The sequence below is a fragment of the Myiozetetes cayanensis genome, unplaced genomic scaffold, assembly GCF_022539395.1.
Source record: "Myiozetetes cayanensis isolate MyiCay16 unplaced genomic scaffold, myiCay2020 scf16, whole genome shotgun sequence".
Lineage (NCBI taxonomy): Eukaryota > Metazoa > Chordata > Aves > Passeriformes > Tyrannidae > Myiozetetes > Myiozetetes cayanensis.
In genome coordinates, this window is record NW_026087270.1 from 6,698,282 (window position 1) to 6,716,868 (window position 18,587).

Consider the following 18,587-nt stretch of genomic DNA (forward strand, 5'->3'; position numbering starts at 1 on the left):
ACCTTTCCTTGTCTCTTTTTAGTTCAGATTTCTTCTCACTGCTGACACCACAGGGGGAAATTCTGGCCCAGTCAGAATATCCAGAGTCTTCACACACTGAACAATTAAAGATAATATTGAACATGCCTTAAACGACACAGCCTTCACACTCTGCCTTTTTCCATAAAGGTGCAGGTGCTTGGCAGTTTTGGAGTTTGGATCATGAATATGTATGGTTTTGGGCTATGAACATACATATTGTGGGAAAAATTCCTTGCAGTATTTAGACTTCTGGGTGAAACAAATACAGAGTAACTAAAAGTAGGAAAAAGGGTATCTAAAGGTTATTTAGACGTCCATTAATCATGCAGTGTTTGCTACAGATACCAAACCATAGTGAAAGAAACTCTTCATGAAGTAAGTAATATAAAAAAAGCATTCTAGGCCTGATTAATCTCTCATATTGGTCAAAATACAAAGATTTTGTCAAGTAGAATTCATTCAGATTTGGTATGACTAGGAAGGGAATCTAAAAAAAGCCTTTAAGAAAATTTATTAGTCAAAAGTTAGTCTCTTTCTTGTCAGAGTATTATTTCTATAGTTAGCAAAAATAGGAAACTTTTGATTATAGCAGGTTTAGGAGGATTACCAATGTTGTGTTCAAAGTCCTGATAAAGTATTCATCACAATCCTTGGTATCAGTGTCAAAATATTATTCCCATTGTGATATAGTTTTGCAACATCCTGACCATGTACACTCAGCACTAAAATGTTGTTCAAGCCAGAGAACTTTGCAGTGACATCTACATAACATGTAAATGAGGATTTCATTATCCCCTGTCATTCCTTGGCAAGATCAGGACACTCTGAGGAATAGTTAGGTCTGAAAAGCCCACTGATGGAGGTAACCATGTAAAAACAGATTTCTGGGAATGTAACCTTCAAAGGAGAGTTGGTGGGAGGAAATTTAGAGCAGGACAAAGAAAATAGATAGCAGGAAGGAAATTAGGAAAGAAAAGGAGGTAAAAGGTAACTGCTACTCCTTGTAGAAGTGGAAAGTAGATAATTTAGAATATGAGCCTAAATGGAAGTTGTGCAGCACTTCAATACTGTGGGCAAAGAGCTTGCATTTGAAACACTGAAGAACAGGAAATTGCCAAAGGGTTTTAGAAATTTGAGACAGTGGTTTGGCCAGAATAATTACGTTATTAACTGACTGAAGAGTTTAAAGTGGCATTTTGAGGACGGGGGATAGGAGAAGGTTACAATAATTGAGACAAAATGGTAACTTTAGCAAGGTATCTTTGCTGATAGCTTAGGAACAAAAATAAATCCACACTGTATGCATTGATTTTTAAATTTCTCTGTAATTTTTATACTTGAGATTGCATGGATTTTATTGTCATCTTCCAAACCTTGACAAATTACTTCTGTTTTGGTATAGCACTTTTGTAATTGTTCTACTGGGCTAAGAAAAAGTCTAATTACAAACAAAAACCAACTCCTGAGGTTTGTTCTTATTTTTCTCCTTAAGCAGATTTTAGAGGTGGATTTTGTATGTATGTGTGTGTGTGTATATAGGTAATATAAATTAACACACTGTGTGTGTGTATGTACCTGCTCAGTGGCTGATACTATTAACTGAAAAAGGAGTTTTTTAAGTGTGCAAGCAGCGTGTCCCTGTGGCCAAGAGGGCCAGTGGGATCCTGGGATGCATTAGCATTGCCCGCAGATTGAGGGAGGGGATCCTGCCCTCCTGCTCAGCTAGTGAGGCACATCTGGAGTGTGTCCAGTTCTGGGCTCCTTAGGAGAGACACGGAGCTCCTGCAGTGAGGCCAGTGGTGGCTGATGATGATGAAGGTTCTGGAACATGTGTCTTATGAGGAAAGGCTGAGGGGGCTGGGGCTGTTCAGCCTCGAGAGGAGATGGCTGAGAGGGGACCTCATCTGCGTCTGTCGGTATCTGAAGGGAGCCTGGACCAGCCTCTGCTGGGGCAGAGACAAGAAGCCACGAGCAGGAACTGATGCCCAGGAAGTTCCACCTGAGCATGAGGAAGAACTTTCCTGTGCAGTGACCAAGCACTGAACAGACTGCCAGACAGGGTATGGAGTCTCCCTCACTGGAGATATTCCAGAACCATCTGGACACAATCCCGTGCCATGTGCTCTGGGAACACCTATTTAAGCAGGGATTTTGGACCAGCTGACCCACTGTGGTTCCTCCCACCCTCACCCATCCCGGGATTCTGTGAAAAGAACTCGCACCCGCCGCGGGCACGGAGGGGCCCGCAGGCCCCGCCCACGAGCGGCCGCACGGGCCAATCGCGCGCGTCCCCGCGCGCCCGCCGGCCAGTAAGAACCGTTCGGTTGCTCTGAGCTCCGCCCCCGGAGCGCTGTCCTGTGGGGAGAGTGGCAGGTGCTTCTCAGGACGCCATTGGCCCGCCCGCCCGAGACGGACAGGCACGCGGACCAATCGCGGCCCCCGGGGCGGCCCCCCCCGCCCTCGCCCGGCCCCCGCCATGACGGGCCCGGGGCGGCCCCGCCGCGTCACGGCCCGGCCCGAGCGCTGAGTGGCGGCCCCGGCCCTGCCGCCCGCCCCGCGGGGCCGGCCCGGCAGCACCGGCCGGCGATTGGCGGCGGGGGGGGCCGGCCCGGATGTGCGGCCCGAGGGGCGGGCGGTAAATGGGGCAGTGCCGGGGGTAGCGGGAGCGGCGGCGGCGGCGGGGCCTGGGCCGCGCGGGGGAGCGGCGGAGCCTGGGCGGGTGAGTGAGCGGGGCCGCGGCGCCCGGCACGGCCCTCAGGGGCCGAACGGCGGCGGTGGGCGCGGGAGCGGGGCGGGGGGCGCGGACAGCCCCGTCAGGCTCAGGGGCGGCGGGGCCGACACGGGCGGCGGTGTCCGGGAGGGGCCGCCCGTTGTGCCCGTTGGGTGATGCGGCCCCGCCCGGCCGGCGCTGTCCGGCCCGGGCACACACCCGGGGCCAGGCCCGGCGGCCTCCGACCCTCCGCCCGTCGCGGTGCCCGGCACGGTGTCGGCTAGGGCGGGGAGCACCGCGGGCACCGGCCGGGGGCAGGGCTGCTGCTTCCCTCCCGTGGTCTGGCCGACAGGGCCCTCTGGGACCCGCCGCCCCGGGGGACTCGGCCGGACATCCCCCCTTGTCCTTCAGCTCTGGTTTCGTTGGCGTAGGCTGCAATTTCCTAGAGAAGCGCGTTGAGGACCGAGCTCGTAGCAGCAGGTGTTGGTGTGGCAGGTGTAACCCGCCCCTGGAGGAAGAGCTGGCGAACAGGCTCGGCTGGTCAGTGTTGCTGTGCGCCGCCACCAGCGGCTCCCGCGCTGTCCGGCAGGTTAAGGGGTGGGCGAGAGGTCTGCGGGTCCAGGGAAGATCAGGAGTGGCTGTGCTGAGGAGAAATAAGTTCAGTGCAAGCTGTCAACTGCAGTTGCCGTAACACTATGTGTTCAGCACCCATTGTTCTCTGCTCCTCTGCCGAAGTAGCTCAGTTTGTTTCCAGGTATAGGAGTGGCTCCCTTTGATTTGTTGATGTTTCCAGAAGATCTCCAGAAGAGTGCTCTGTTCCTGGGAGATAAAGTTTTTTGTCAAATTGCTTTGGTGTTGCATTTGATCTAATAACTCTGTTGGTGCCAGGGAAAAAATATGACGCCTACTCTGGCAGTAGGTAAATTAAGAGATCTTTAATGAGAATACTTGGTGTAGAGAAGAAAAAGGTGCAAAAGCAAAGTAAGTTCTAAGTTTTCATTAGTGACAGCTTCAGTTTTTTGAAGTATTTTAGAGTGCTGTTGAAGTACCATAGGAGTTTACACTTGCTCTGACTGCTCTTGTTTATTGTGCACCTGGAGAACGTGGACACGGGGCTGTGCCTGGCAGCTTTTGGTCCCAGAGTGATGGGATCTCAGCAGGGGGGTGCTGTATAGAAGTTAAAAGGCTTTTCCAAGAAGCAGCACTTGAAGTAATTCTTCTTCACAGGTTTGTGTTCTGCCTTTTTTTAAATGCTGTTGGAAATAGAGTAAGAACACTAGTCGAGGAGATAGTCGTAAAAAGCCCGTGGGAGGAGGACAGCTCAGGAGGGTTGCTGTTGTTACTTGCTATTCTTAAAGTAGGAGAAATTAGTAGAACGTACTACACAGTGGCACACTATCAAACCCTTTCTTGGATGAGGTGCTGTGAATGTTGACAGTGTGAAAGGAGAGAGGGGGATGATTTGGAATGTTTTTATTCCTGTCACGTAAATGAGGAGAGTGTATTGGGTTCCCTTGGGAAGCTGATGGCTTTGGTAGTCACAGCACCATAAGGTGCCGTAGTGGTGGGTGCCTTGTGATAGACACTGAACCCTGTGACTAAACTGCCTAGAAAATCCATTAATGATATGGGGACTTGGCTCTCCTTTGTGAGCTGCAAACATAGTGAGAAGTATGATAGGCAGTCCAACTTAAATGTGCTGTTACTTGGTTATTATCTTTCATACTTGTTTTAGTAATTTTTGTGATTAATGATGGGTAGTAAATTGCGAAGTGAAGGTACTAAAGAGCATAAGTAGTTGTGGATAAGTTTTCTTTAGGACTTCTGTTCTCTACTTCTGTGTAGCATAGCTAGAAGGAGTGACTGTATTTAGAAATAAACTCTTATAAGAGTGAAAGACTTTGAAAGGCCCTTGTCTGGGAATTTGGTCCTCTGAGGTTATTAGTTCTCCATCGTAAACAGTATTTTAACAGGTGAATGAGACTGGAGGCAGTTTAACAATAAGCTTAGGACAATACCATATATGACTTATTACTGGCAAGCAATTGGATAAAAGATATGTGTGCATGAGAACCTCTGGAAGTTATTCTTCAGTTTAACTAGAGCTAATGTAAGATTTTATTTACCTGTAATAGCCTGTCAGTAGGCATCTTGATAAGGTGGATCCGGTAACTGAACTCCATCTAGCACCAGTTGCCAAGTTTCTAGAACAATTCCCTGTTTTACTGGGAATAGATTTGGCTGGTTCTTATGTACACATTATTCTTTGTTCCTGCTTGACTCCTGTTCTTACATCTCTGCTTCCGTGGTAATGCAATTTATAGCACCCAGTTGTAAAAAAATGCCAGCCCAAAACAAACAGAGAACAAAAATAATCCTGCTCCAACCCCATAATCACTCTGGATTCCAGCTAATTGTCTTCCAGCCTATACCTCGGCTTCCAGCGCTTCTCTCTCTTGTCAGAGCCCAGGCACTCAGGTGCTCTTTGTGCGTCAGTTCCTCCACCCTCTGGTTACGCCGGAGTTTCCTGAGGAAATGTCTTGTACCTTCCTAGTCCAGCCTCTTGTTGTCTTAGTCTGGCTGGGTTTGATGGAATAGGCCTGTGGCACAGCCCTCTGGCATGAGTCTGCTTTCCAGACAAGAGATGGGGAAAAGTGAAAACATCTTCTCCCTGCTGGCACAGGGCATGCCAGTGCAGTAGCCGTGCTTTGGCTCTCTGTTTTCAGTGGCTCAGAATGATGTGAGACTCTGGCTGCTGAAGTGGAAAAATACCTGGAGGGATTGTGTATACTGGAATGTCTGAGATGATTTTTGGTTGGGGAAATTAATTCTTTTTCAACGCTTTTCTGAAAGGTGTTGCGTTTTCTGAATGCTTGGCTGCTACACAGCTTAGAAGGCTACCTATGATTTGATATTAATATTCCTTTTAAATATCTGCTATTCCTAGATTTCTTTGGATAGATTGTCTGCATACTTTTTTAAAAAACTTTAACAGGATTGGCATTTATTTTTCTTCTAAGAAGATTTTGGTCACAACATTACATTTTTCTCTATAAACTTATCAAACCAGCGGTGAACAGATGCTGCCTTGCTTACTGTAGGAAAATGTAGCGTTGATCACAGTAGAAGCCTGTGCCATTGGCTCTGTCTCTCTCACATCCCATTAATTGCCATGGTCAGTGCTGTACAACTCCATATTAAAGAAATTGAGTAAAGTGAATTGCCTCAAAATCTTTGTTAATGGAGTCAGAAATGGGAAGGTGGGATGAGGAGGGAAAGTAGAAGAACTGGAGGGGAAAAAATAGTGGAGGGAATAAATAGGCTGTGCTGTAGATAGGAGTTCTTGCATAAGCAACAGCAAGACTTAAAAAAAAAAAAAGGAAAACAAGAAAAATAAGGACATGCACAGCAGATGACACACTAAAACTCCCAAATATTGCTGAAATCCTTGTTATTGAACTGTTGATCTAAGGAATGCTAAGCCTTAGTGCTTGTAATGAAGCCATTGAATAAGCTACAGAAAAAGTTCTGTGTTCTGTCGCTTTGTCTATTCCTGGTAATGTTCCAATACAGATGAAAACAAAATGACACATACATGATGGAACTCAGAGGGAGGATCATCTCTGTCACTGGGAATGGCGGGAAATTTCTCAAACTGGGGCACTTCAGAAACGTGCAGAGTCAACCTGTGTGTGTGAGAGGGACGGCACTTCGTGGCTTTCTCTTGCCCCAGGGTCGTTGTGCTGTCTGGGGCTGAACTGAAGTGGTGAGGTGATAATTTTTAATATTTGCACATGTAGAGGATCTTTCCTGACTCTGCTGAGCCAACAGATTTTTTTTTTTTATTGTTGGCAAGACAAACATGGAATGCAGAATGTGTTTGTAGCAGAAAGAAGGCAGGGATTCACACACAAAAACAGGCACATTACTGTTCTGGAGTCTAACATATGAGAGAGCTTGGGCACTTTTCGCTGTTGTTGGTCTTAACTACATGAACTTTTCTTCTGAAGTTACAGAAATATAATCTTGACTGCAGAATGAGATCTGGATCCTATTTATTTGTTGAGTCCTGTTTATCTGTAAAATGGATATTAATTCTGTGTACTTTTTAGGGTGGAAATCAGAAAGGCCTGAGGATACTCTGAAGACACTGAAAAGTTTCAACCCTTTATTTGAAATACACGTTATGAACACTTTCTGGAGCATGTCTACAGGTTCTGTGCGCAAGGTATGTAATGAGAGGATGCCATGGAGTGTTGTCATGCCGTGAGGGGTGGCAGCAGTTCTGGAAAGAACCATCAGGTGACCTGCAAATAGAGTTAAAGTGTGTGTTTATCCTGAGGGTTTTGATCACTAACTGGTATAAACTAGCTTTGAGCTACATTAACTGGAATGTGCCTGTGGATGAACTCTACTGCAGAATTTGTTGACTTTTCTTATCTTTAAGTGGGAAATGTAAACCAAACTTGTTCAAGTGGCTGAAACACTTTTTTCTTAGTGCATTTGTTTGCACTATGTCTTATGTAAGAGCTTAGCCAGGTATTTCATGTGCAGTGAGCCTGACAAAACTGTGCCTCCATAGTGCTATTGCTGCTTTAGGTCATAGCAGTAATAAAATCAGGGTAGTTCTAGGGCTGGTCACTTCTCAGGTGTTCAGTACTAGGTCAAGTTATATAAGTTTGTTGATAATGCTTGTGACATAGGTATTGTTACTAGTCCAAGTCTCAGGTGCTTCAAAACACTGTAGCTTAAATCATGTCTTTAGTCACCACACAGAGCCTAAGCACAAGTCTGTAGCCTGCAGGTTTGTCTTGCAATCTGCAGAATGATTTTGGGGTCTGTATGTAGTGCAGTGTTTGTGGGCTGTGGTTTGTTTTTTTCTTAAAAGACAGCAGACATAAAAAGGTTCCCTATAGTAAAACTATTTAAACTTGATATCACTGCCAAGTGGTGATTCTCTCACAGGGAGGTGACTATAGGATCAGTTCCAAGTGGAATGTTGATGTCTTAAGCACAAGCAGAAAGTGAAACCTGTGAAACTTTTTTTTTTTTTAGTCTCGGTTTTACTACATTACTTTTAAAGAGTCTTTGAAGTCTGCAATGTAGGGATGCTTGTCAGTAGAAGTGATTTATCTTGGTGCACTGTGTGCTAGAAATAGATTGACTTGTAAGCTGATGTTATATACTGTCTGGTTTCAGGTTCTAAATAAATTTAAGCCTCCTTAAGCATTTGTCTTAATCTGCAGATTTCCTATCCATCATTTAATACTTTTGTGCTTGTAGGTTGTGTTTAGTTGAATAAAAATCTATTTTAAATCAAAATGCAAAGAGACACCTGCTGACAACCCCCCTCCACGCAGTAGAACACCAAAACCAAACTTGTAATTATCAAAGTTGGTTTTAAACCTGTGTTAATGTATTTTAAATGTTTATGAAATACAGCCTGTGATGTTGTGGTTCTCCTTTAATTTAACAGAGACCGGATGCTGAAGAGAAAACTTTGAGTGGAGAGCTGCGAACCAGTCCTCTGCGAGCCTCTACAAAGAAACAGTTGCCTTCTATTCCAAAGAATGCTGTGCCAATAACCAAGCCTGCTTCACCTGCTACATCATCCCAGTCCACAAATGGAACACATGCTTCTTATGGCCCTTTTTATCTGGAGTATTCCCTTCTTGCAGAATTGTAGGTTTTCACTTCTTTTTTGTCGTTTTTTTTTAGGTCACTGGGCTTATGCTTCAGTGGGAAAAAACCCTGCAGGTTTCCTCTGCAGGGACCTAGTTCTTGCATGGTGTCTCTGCCATAGTCCTTGGAGGAGGTGTTAAAACTTCAGTTGTGGAAAGTTCTTTTTTTGGAGCAGCAATCTCAATCTCTTGAGGCAGAAGGGAGAAGAAAATAAAATGAGACTTTAATGGGTGGTTTTAGATGTCATTCTCTGAATGATTGCATTTCTCAATCTTGAAGTAGACACCTTGTTTTTCACTTGAATGCTGCCTGATACAGCTGATCAAGTGGATGTTAGGAAGACTATATTCCTGTCTTTCAGTGATATTTAAGATGAACCTTGTGAGGGAGGAGATGGGGTGATTAAATAGCTCTGTTGGAGCGGTTGCATTTGACCCAGTCTAGTGATTTGTAGACTTCTGTGGGAGCATAAAAATCTCAGTTTGTCCTCAGAACTTTCCAGTTATATAACTGGTTAGTGCTACAAAGCTGAAGGGACTTCCTCTGTGCTAGACATACTGGATTCCCAAGTATGTACTGCCTTTTGGAATGAAATCCCTGGAGTCCTTTATGCAACACTAAGTCTCAGTTCTTGCATTTAACCGTTACATTGAAAGTGAGAACTCTCAAAACATTTATCTCTTTTTCAAGGTATTGACCCTGACTTCTTAATTCAAGGAAGATGTTTTTCTTGGTACCATAATGTAAACTCCTCTAGTTTAACAAATTCATTATTAGGGAAATAATAACCAATATTATGGAAATTGTAAGCAGAGAACTGTTAATATTTCACTTTAAGATCATTGTTTATTTGTGAAAGCATGCAGAGTCCAATTTAATGGAGCCATATGCCAAATAACTGGAAAAGCCATTAAATTAAAAATTTGCTCTTTTTGTTTGTTTTGTCCATTACCAGTATAATTTCAGTTTGACCTGCAGCATAGTGTCATGTAAAACTGAATAACTACTTACCTAAAATTGAGGTTAAAGTTTGGTCACACTTCAGTAATAACTACAATTGACTACAAATCTGTGTTCAAAATTATTTAATTGAATTTCTCTTTTCTTCCTTACTTTGAAACTGGGAACTCAGTGTAAAGTTGTAAAATTTTGTACTGTCATGCATTAAATGCATCTACCGGGTGAAGAATTTATTTCTATTTCTCTATTTTAACAAGGAAAATGGTGTTTTCTGTTAGTGACTCCTCAGGTTGGAAGGGTAGGAAAAACGAGAGGGAAAGAATGTGTTTTCACTAGTTTTCTGCCACTTCCCCCAGTGAGCAGCCTGCCCTTGGGAACTGGGAGTGGGTCTGTGGGAGAAGCCCCCGTTAAGCTGTGGGTGGTGCTGGGTTTGGTGCTGTCGGTGCAGTTGTGGAGCTCTCTGAGTGCCGGCTCTCGTTGCAGTACCTTGGTTGTGAAGCAGAAGTTGCCGGGCGTGTACGTGCAGCCATCGTACCGATCGGCGTTAAGTAAGTTTAAACTTTTAACTTTTAACAGTTTTTTTATGTTTATGTATCTATAAATTCTTTCACTCAAGCAAACTTTCTCACTTGCAGTGTGGTTTGGTGTAATATTCATAAGACATGGGCTCTACCAGGATGGTGTGTTTAAATTCACTGTCTATATTCCTGATAATTACCCAGATGGAGACTGCCCGGTAAGTGGTTGTGTGTATTGAGTTTTTCTTTTTTTTCTGGTGGTTTAAGTGTGGCTTTTTGTTAAAGCTGATATACCAATTAGCTTCTCTTGTCCTTGAACTCATTTTGTTCAGTTGGCTGGGCTCACTTGCAATGTCTTGTCCATATTTGCTAACATCTGTGGAGGAATCATGTTACCCTGATTACTAAGACTGGTGTAGAGTGAACTTCCTGAGTTTAGCTACAGTAGAGTGTTAAGTAATCAAGCAGTTCCTTACTTCAGCTTTTGATTTGCTACTTCCTCAGCAGAAAGTTCACATTGAAACAACTTAGAGGTATCCAAATTCTGAGTAGTGATATAATGGAACATAAAATCCAGACACCTGCGCTGTGCTCGCTGTAGGATTTCTTGCTTGTCTCTAAGTTACATTGAAACAAAGAACTAGAAGAACTTCAGGAGAAGGTGGTGAAACAAAGGGAGGACATAGGTAGTATGGTGTTACCTTCCATCTCTGCTTTTTCTTTTTCTCTTTAGTGAAAAGTTTCGAAGTTTTTTGACCAATTAAAAAATAAAGTTATTTTATGGTAATGTGACTCTCCAGAGCAGAGCAGCTGACCCTCTTGGCCAAATTTCTTTTAAAGAAAGATTTGGGGGCAGGTGTACATAACTGCTGTAGCTAAGAACAAATTGCTGTCTCAGAAAGCTGTCTGTCTGCTCAGTGGCAAGTTTTGTGTCAAGCTATCATCTTTAAAAGGACAGAATTAGTAATAAATAGTTTCTTTTAAAGGTTGGACTTTAGTATGTCTCAGGCAGCTGTCATTCTATCGCTAGAAGAGGGCTTTAGAACCTTCCTCTTGAAGCTAAGTTTCCTCTTGGAAGGATGTGTGAACACTGGAGGAAATTAGCTGTACAGGGCTGAAGACACTGTGTTGTCACTGCACAGTTTAATTACAAATATATAGGTTAAAAAACATTTACTGTAGCTGAAGTATATGTAAAAAGCTCTGTCACAAATAGTTAAACCAGAAAAACTCCTTTAATCTGATCTTATCTGATATTATTACCTGTGTTGGCACTAGTGCCTGTGCAGTTAACTAGATTAGTTTCCTGATTTGGTGATAGCATGTGAGAGAGGACAAGACCCTGCTTGTAACACAGGTGTGTTGGGTTACAGTTTCACAGCTGGTACAAATCACTGGCATTGTTTTCTTTTTATACCGTAACAATGAGTTAGTTTGAAAGCTCTGACTGACCTTCACCCAGGGCTGTTGGCATTAGGATTGAAGGTGTCATCATGAATTGTTTTTTCCAATGCAGCGCCTGGTGTTTGATCTGCCCGTCTTCCACCCACTAGTGGACCCTTTATCTGGTGAACTGGATGTGAAAAGAGCATTTGCCAAATGGAGGTTAGTGGTAACATGCTGATGTGTAAACTTGAAGAGTTTGTTCCTTTCTTCATTGTGTTTTTGTTCTTTTTAGGCGAAATCATAATCACATATGGCAGGTGTTAATGTACGCTCGCAGAGTCTTCTACAAGATTGATACAACTAGTCCTCTGAACCCTGAGGCTGCAGTGCTGTAAGTATCTTGCATGTGTATAGACATGGTCTCTTAGGAGGTTTTTGCATAGACTTGCAGAAACAAGGTTTGTAAAACTGCCTATCTGCTCATGGTCTCTGCCTCCAGACTTGATTGCATTAGGAACTCAAGCTGGGGCTTTGTCAAGTCAGTGTGTGCTTCTAGAGCAAACTCTGATGTTACTTACTTTTGTCTTTCAGGTATGAAAAGGATATTCAGCTGTTCAAAAGTAAAGTGGTGGACAGTGTCAAACTATGCAGTAGTCATTTATTTGATCAGCCCAAAATAGAGGACCCCTATGCAATCATGTGAGTACTGTCAACAAATTCACCCTAATGTTTCACCCTAATGTCCTAATGTTTTGAGAGCAAGTTTTGGTGTGGTTGCTGATGGCAGCCTTTCCCTGCCAAGCTGACCAACCTGTTTTTTTCTTACACTCATAGTAATGCTTTGAATATTCCAACCCTAATTTCCCTCTGTTTAGTATTGGGTGGGTGAAGTCCCAGTGGACACCAAGCTGTCCATGAGCCATCACTGTGCCCCTGTGGCCAAGAAGGTCAATGGCATCCTGGGAACATTTGGAAGAGCATTGCCAGTAGGTCAAGGGAGCTCTTGCCCCTCTACTCAGCCCTAGTGAGGAATGTCTGGAGTGCTGTGTCCAGATCTGAGCTCCTCAGGACAGGAGAGTTATGGAGCTCCTGGAGCAGGTCCAGAGGAGGCAGCAAACACGATTAAGGGGCTAGAACATCTCTTCTATGAAGGCCGAGGGAACTGGGCCTGTTCAGCCTTCAGAAGAGATGTCCGAGAGGGGACCTAAAGAATGCATAGAAATGTCTGAAAGTGTTAAAAGCAGGAGACCAGACTGTTTTTGGTGGTGCCCAGTGACAGGACAAGGGGTGACAGGCACAAACTAAAACATGGGAACTTTCATCCGAATATAGGGGGAAAAACCTCTTTACTGTGAGGGTGACAGCTCTGGAACAGGCTGCCCAGGGAGGTTGTGCAGTCTTTGCCTCTGGAGATATTCAAAACTTCCCTGGACACAATCCTGTGCAACCTGTTCTAGGTGAGGGAGGTTGGACTGGATGATTTCTAGAGGTCTGTTCCAATCCCAGTCATTCTGTGGTTCTGATTCTGTGAGTCTGAAATGTAATCAGACACTTGTGTTTACTGTTTTTTCACTAAGTGACCAAGATCTTTGTTTGTTCTGAAGTTTTTTTTAAAAACTCCAAAACACCTCCCTCCCTCAAGCAGAAATGCCCATGAAGTAGGTACTGCTTTCTGGCTTTCCTGAACTCAGATTGCTTGACTGTAGCTTTGGTCAGAGTTTTAAAATACTTGTAAAGACTGGGGGATGGAACAGACAGCTTCATGGTGAATGTGGCACATGCTGAATTGCCAGTTCTCATTACATACAGAAATGTAAACCTAAACATTTATTGTTGAATAGATCCATGACAATGTTAATTTAGTTCTTAACTGTATGTTTTAACACAGAAAACTCACTTTATAGTTTACTTGAAATTCAACAAACTGGACCAGGGAAAATCACTGCTGTCTGCTCTGTCTATGCTGTGGTTTGCAAACATGCCAAGTAAGAGGTAACTATACTTTCTCTATAGTTTTTCTCCGTGGAATCCAGCTATACACGATGAAGCAAGAGAGAAGATGTTGACTCAGAAGGTATGTGCAAAGTCCAGATTCTCACTCTAGGAGGGGTTTACTGCCTGATATGGGAAGAAAGGTTCTCTGTCTCTCTGTGTACTAGACAGACCTTATTCCACCCCTCTTTTGGCTCGGCAGACATGCTGGAACTGATTTGTTCTCCTAATGAAGCAGTTATGTCACTGTTCTAACTTCAGTGTGTTGAGCAATTAATCACTTAGCCTGATAGAAAGCTTTGTTAGTACAACTGTTGGCACACTTGGCAGATTCTTTTTGTTTATGGATGGAAGGAGAAGGGGAGAGAAGAGATTTGCTGCCTGCCTGTTAGCTTGTCCTGCACTTGTCATGTTTGTTACCACTTTTGCTTAACCTGACAGTCTCCAGCTTCTTGGCTTTCTTCTGTTGAGAGATCTTTCATTACTGAATCAAAGCTTTAGCAATTTCTTCTCATTGCAAAGTTTCTGAAACAACACCAGCACAGTCCCCTACTCCCTTCTCTAACACTGCTGATTTCTGGTAAGACATCAGCTCACCAAGGGTTCTGAGTCCCTTCCATCACCCTAGGCTGCTGTCCTAGCTGGACATGCCCTCTGAATGCTTTAGTTACTGACTTTGGCTGAAGCTGTGGTGTGGTTTGCTGGTTTTTTTGCAATTAAAAATTAATTTTTTTTTTTGTCAGTCCAAGCTTCATATTTTCTCACTGCAGCCTTTAACTCATGTTCTCGTGTGTCTTCTGGCATGACTGAGATTTTTAAATTTATCTTAATGCAATAAACTCCCTGTAAGCTTAGTGTGGCAATGCTCCCAACTGCCAGAATCACATCAGAGCCCTAGAACACACGGGAAAATATTTTGATTAGATTATGACTTCTTGATGTTCTTATAAAACTTAAGAAATACTTTTGACACCTTTTTTTTCTCCTTCATTCTCTGCCTCCTTCTTTCTTACCCTTTAAATCAAAGACCTAAAGAGAAAGAATGGGTCAAGGCCCTTGAAATGGAAGGGGCATGATGTTGTCTCAGGGGCTGATAGCAAACAGTGATTTTTCTTTTGTTCTTTTTCCTTGGAGATGCATGTTAAATTCTTTTTAGGTGAAAACTGGCACCTTTAGTAACTATTGCATGCATGGTACTTAATCACTGGAGTTGTTTATTGATAGCAGGAATGGCCCAACTTTTGTGCCTTAGGGATTTGTCCCAAAATGTCAGTGTAGCTGAGAACATTCCATGTAAAAAGAAGTTCCTGAATCCTCCTACAACCTTTTTTTATTACCCTGTAACTCCGTGCCTTGGGAAACAGCGGAGCCGTTCTAGAGCTGTGTCCCAGGAAGGGCTGTGATGTCCCAGTTCCCTGCTGAGCACGTGGCTTTTGCTGGGTGTGGTTCCTGTGGGAGAGGCAGGTGCCGCTGCCAGGCTCAGGCTTAACTGATCCCTCTTGTCTGCGTGTTGTTGTCCGACGTGTTGTGGCAGTTCTGTCACGCAGTGTCAACTTTTTGCTCAGAGCATGGGGAGGGGCAGAAGCGCAGGTTCTGTTTTCTAGCTGACTTAATTTACTTTGTGAAGCCTTTCCGTGGTCTGCTCGTATAATTGTCACTTTCTAGAGCACAGTGGGTGATTCCAGGTTTGATGTAGTTGCCATACAGTTTCTGGTATTTAAAAAACCCTGCAAGCTGTTTCTTTGGCCAGCTAGAGTAGGTACCTAACTCACTGATCTCTTAAACTACTTTAGTTCCACAGATGCTCCAAGTTGCATCTTTCTCCCTCAATTTGAAGCTTTTTTTTTTTGTCTTTAAAATTGCAATAGTCAGTCTGAAATGTTTGTTGTGCTGTGATGGGTAATAGTTACTGTTCAAGCATTTAACCATGATAAATGCTCAGGGAAGGGAAGGATCATTCTTGGAAAGCAGAAAGAAACTCCCAGGTTTAGCAAAGGCTTCAGTTGCTGCTTTGCCTCATTAATTTGTGTTCCCAGCTGCTGGTGGGGGGTTCCCTCCACAGCACACCCAGCAGCACCAGGTACATACAGGTACAGTGTCAGGTTAGGGACAGGAACGGTTGGGTTTGGATTGACCCTTCTTTCTGTAGAACCCAGAAATCTGGAGAAGCGCAGGGCAGTGGTGCTGGGCTGGGGCCTCCAAGCAAATGGGTTATCTCATAGAATTTAGGGTAGGGTAGGGCAGCAGTACAGGAGCTGTCATTGAATCTCCTGTATTGCCAGGGTAGTTCTGCAGATGCCACGCACATTCCCAGAAATTAAACCAATAGCCATCTTACTGTTCTTCTTTGAGAAGAAAGGGTGCAAGCCTCTCTTATGCCTGCCTTTGCCAAAAGTAAAATGGATGGAGAGGAACTCGAGAGGGTTTTGGTACCTAATAATTGTAACTTTAACTTTGTTCTCCCCAGAAGAAGCCGGAAGATCAGCACTGCAAAAGCATGCACGTTTCTGGCCTGTCCTGGGTAAAGCCTGGCTCAGTGCAGCCCTTCAGCAAAGAAGAGAAGACGATGCCCACTTAGCTTCCCTGGACTCTGGTGCACAAAACACTTTCTGTGGGTGGAGGGAATGTAACGGAGGGAGAAACAGCAAAGCAGCAGTTTCCTTCTTGACTACGGATTAGTAAAAACCGAATGGTAGCTGTGACTCCAGTAAACCTGTTCAGTGGATTACTGACTCTTAATGTTTTACATATGCATTAGGTTTTAAAGGCTTGCCTGGAGTTTGGAAGTCTCTCTTGAACACTGCAGTACTTCTACCTGAAGACTGTCTAGGGTGGGTTATTCCTCAGGGCTCTGAAATGCCTGGAGGCTTTGGGTTGGTTTTTAAGCTTTTATTTTTCCCTCCAGGAATAGCAATTTTTTAAAAGAATCTTAAATTACTGGCAGAAATATTAGTATTGGAAATATGATGCCAGAGTTAAGCTGTGTTCATGTAAACTAATATAGCAGAGTTAAACACTATATTTAATGGTTTTAAATACTTTTGGTTTCTATTGTAAATATGTTAGGATTTGAAATTGTAAATAGACGGTTCGTCAACTCCATTTAGCACTTTCCAGACGTAAAGCTGGGGATGACATGATGTATTATTGACTTGTAAATGGTTCTTGTCACTAAAGCACACATTAGTCTTGACAGGGGCAGAGCAGAATGTCAGGCTTGTTAGACTTACAGTACATAAACACTAAAAGCTTTTAATGGTGGTCTCTTGAGCTAATAAAATTCTTAGAGGGTTTTAGATTCCCTAGGTGTCCAGGAGATTTCTTAGGATAGCTTGACTAATGTGTGTTAATAGTGACATCTTAAAATAAAAAGAAACTGTGCTGTAGCTTTTGTCCCTATTGGTCTGTATTGTTGACATTTAGCAAAGACTGGAACCAGAGTGGAAGCACCTGGATACATCTGTACTTGTGTTTGGGATGTAAATGACTATCAGGAGCAGTTCTGTACTGAACAGACATGCAGTTCCACTTTACAGGCAAACCTCTCTAAAACCTGTGTGAACTCAGGACAGAAGCTTTTGCTTTTCCCATGAATCTTCCTAATGCCACAGCCTGGTGTGTTGCCTTCTTGCCCAACAGGATTGTCCTATCAAAACTTGTAGTGTCAACTGCTTACAGCTGGGCTGCTTTTCCTTTGCTCCCCTTACCTGCACTGACAGCATCAGTGCCAACCCTGCTGGACAATCTGGAGTGACTCATGGGAGTGTGATGAGGTGTGTCAGGGCAGTGGTGTGGGTTTTGTGGGGTTTTTGTGTTTTTGTTTTTACTGACAAGCTAAATTCACTTGTCATGTAACAGCCTTTCCCTGTTCCCTTTGAGAATGACTCCTTAGCTCCTAAGGAAGTAGATGAAGACTTCCCAAGTAGTGTGCTGTCATACACCAAGGGAAAGGAAAACCTGGCTCTGTGGCACTTGGCTTTCTCGGTGTTCTCTTTTGTGTGACATTAGTGCTCCATTAGCCTCAGTATTTTGGACACCTGGCAGGTTACGAGTAATTCCAAGGGCCTTGGAATTGTCACATTCCTGGTCTGAGTTTTGCAATAGAGGCCAGAAATGGAGGAACCGATCTGAAAGCTGGGTTTGTATTGCCTGGTAAGAGGTGCTGTGTGTCTTTTAGGGGAAAGGATGTGGGAAAAGTTTTAAGGGGTGTGTGTACTAGCCTGGAGTGGAGCTGCTAAAATACTGTGAGCATGAGTTCTGTTGCTGCTGTTGTTTCTCTCAAACTTTTCTTAGGAAGGTTGAAACTGAAATTCAGATGCTTCAGATTTACCATGGGCAGAGTTTTAGTTAAAGGACTCTGAGTGTGAAGCAGGCAATGGGCCTGGCCTTGTGCTGAGCACAGCTGGGCAGGGGGCAGGACTGGAGCTAAACTGGACTAATGGTTTGTGGTTTCATGATTGTTCAGGAGCTTCTGTAATAAATCACTTGACTTGCACATTTCCTAAGCCACTTAAGTGAAGGGCTGGAGTACAAGTTAAATCTCTTCTAATCTTGGGCTGCTCTTTGATCTCAGCTGCAGTGCAGGATGAGTTCCTGCAGAGCTGAGCCCCCACAGCCCCAGTGCTGCTGAGAGCCAGGGCTCTGTCTGACCCCTGGGGCTTGGCAGAAACAGTGCCAAGGAGCAGTGACAGGACAATGGGAAAGTGATGGTCAGGTAAGTCTTGTTCATCTCTGAACTATCACAGATCCCTGCAGGGCTGGTCAGTAGGTTGGGTTACTCCAAGATAAGTCCAACTAATAGTTTGCTGAGAAGAAAATAATTTTATTTCAAAGAATGTGGAATTTTGTTTCATTTAGAATGAATAAGCTGAAAAATGATCTTTATTAATTAGATTGGGAAAGGGGAGAGAACACTGTGTCTTTCTGTAATCAGATTTGTGTATTAAAAGCAGCTCTTCCAGGAGCAAGGTAGGCGATTACTGAAATGAATGTGGAAATCAAATCCTTCTCTCCTGGATTGGACTGTTGTATTTCCTAGTACAGGTAGGTAATTTAATAGAAGCCTAAATTTAAGTCCTTGACTTTGATAAGGGGATGTTTCTGAATATCATCTTTGAAATTCTGAACTCTAAAGAACATTTCCAAGACACCTGGAAGTTACACCAGTGGACTTATTTGCTCTGCTGAGGCTGCAGGTCTCTTCCAATCAAACTGGTTTAAGTCTTGAAAGAAAAAAATTTTAAGCTACTTCAGATTTTTTTTCCTTTTTTTTTAACCAAGTTTCCACAACATTTGTTTTTTCCTTTGGAACACCTCTT

General features: G+C 43.7%; 1 protein-coding gene across 3 annotated transcripts; it reads left to right on the plus strand.

The window, feature by feature from the left end:
- Window positions 1–2,692: 2,692 nt before the first annotated feature.
- On the plus strand, window positions 2,693–16,655 carry AKTIP (AKT interacting protein). 3 transcript variants are annotated; one of them, XM_050311150.1, is made up of 10 exons: window positions 2,694–2,740; window positions 6,844–6,959; window positions 8,208–8,413; window positions 9,857–9,921; window positions 10,009–10,109; window positions 11,408–11,496; window positions 11,570–11,668; window positions 11,869–11,976; window positions 13,291–13,351; window positions 15,740–16,655. In XM_050311150.1, exons 2-10 carry the CDS (start codon window positions 6,918–6,920, stop codon window positions 15,845–15,847), a joined length of 879 nt encoding a protein of 292 aa, XP_050167107.1. In that variant the 5' UTR covers window positions 2,694–2,740; window positions 6,844–6,917; the 3' UTR covers window positions 15,848–16,655. The 3 variants fall into 3 exon arrangements, with proteins under 3 accessions (XP_050167108.1, XP_050167107.1, XP_050167106.1); XM_050311149.1 differs by having other exon boundaries at window positions 2,695–2,740; window positions 15,737–16,655; XM_050311151.1 differs by lacking the exons at window positions 13,291–13,351; window positions 15,740–16,655 and adding an exon at window positions 13,166–13,289 and having other exon boundaries at window positions 2,693–2,740.
- The last annotated feature ends 1,932 nt before the right edge of the window (window positions 16,656–18,587 follow it).

Excerpts from the sequence above, each read along its gene's own strand:
- AKTIP (XM_050311149.1), top strand. The coding sequence starts at position 6,918 with ATGAACACTTTCTGGAGCATGTCTACAGGTTCTGTGCGCAAG. Across the intron at positions 8,414-9,856 it reads TATTCCCTTCTTGCAGAATT|TACCTTGGTTGTGAAGCAGA; the intron begins GTAGGTTTTCAC and ends CTCTCGTTGCAG. Across the intron at positions 11,669-11,868 it reads AACCCTGAGGCTGCAGTGCT|GTATGAAAAGGATATTCAGC; the intron begins GTAAGTATCTTG and ends TTTGTCTTTCAG.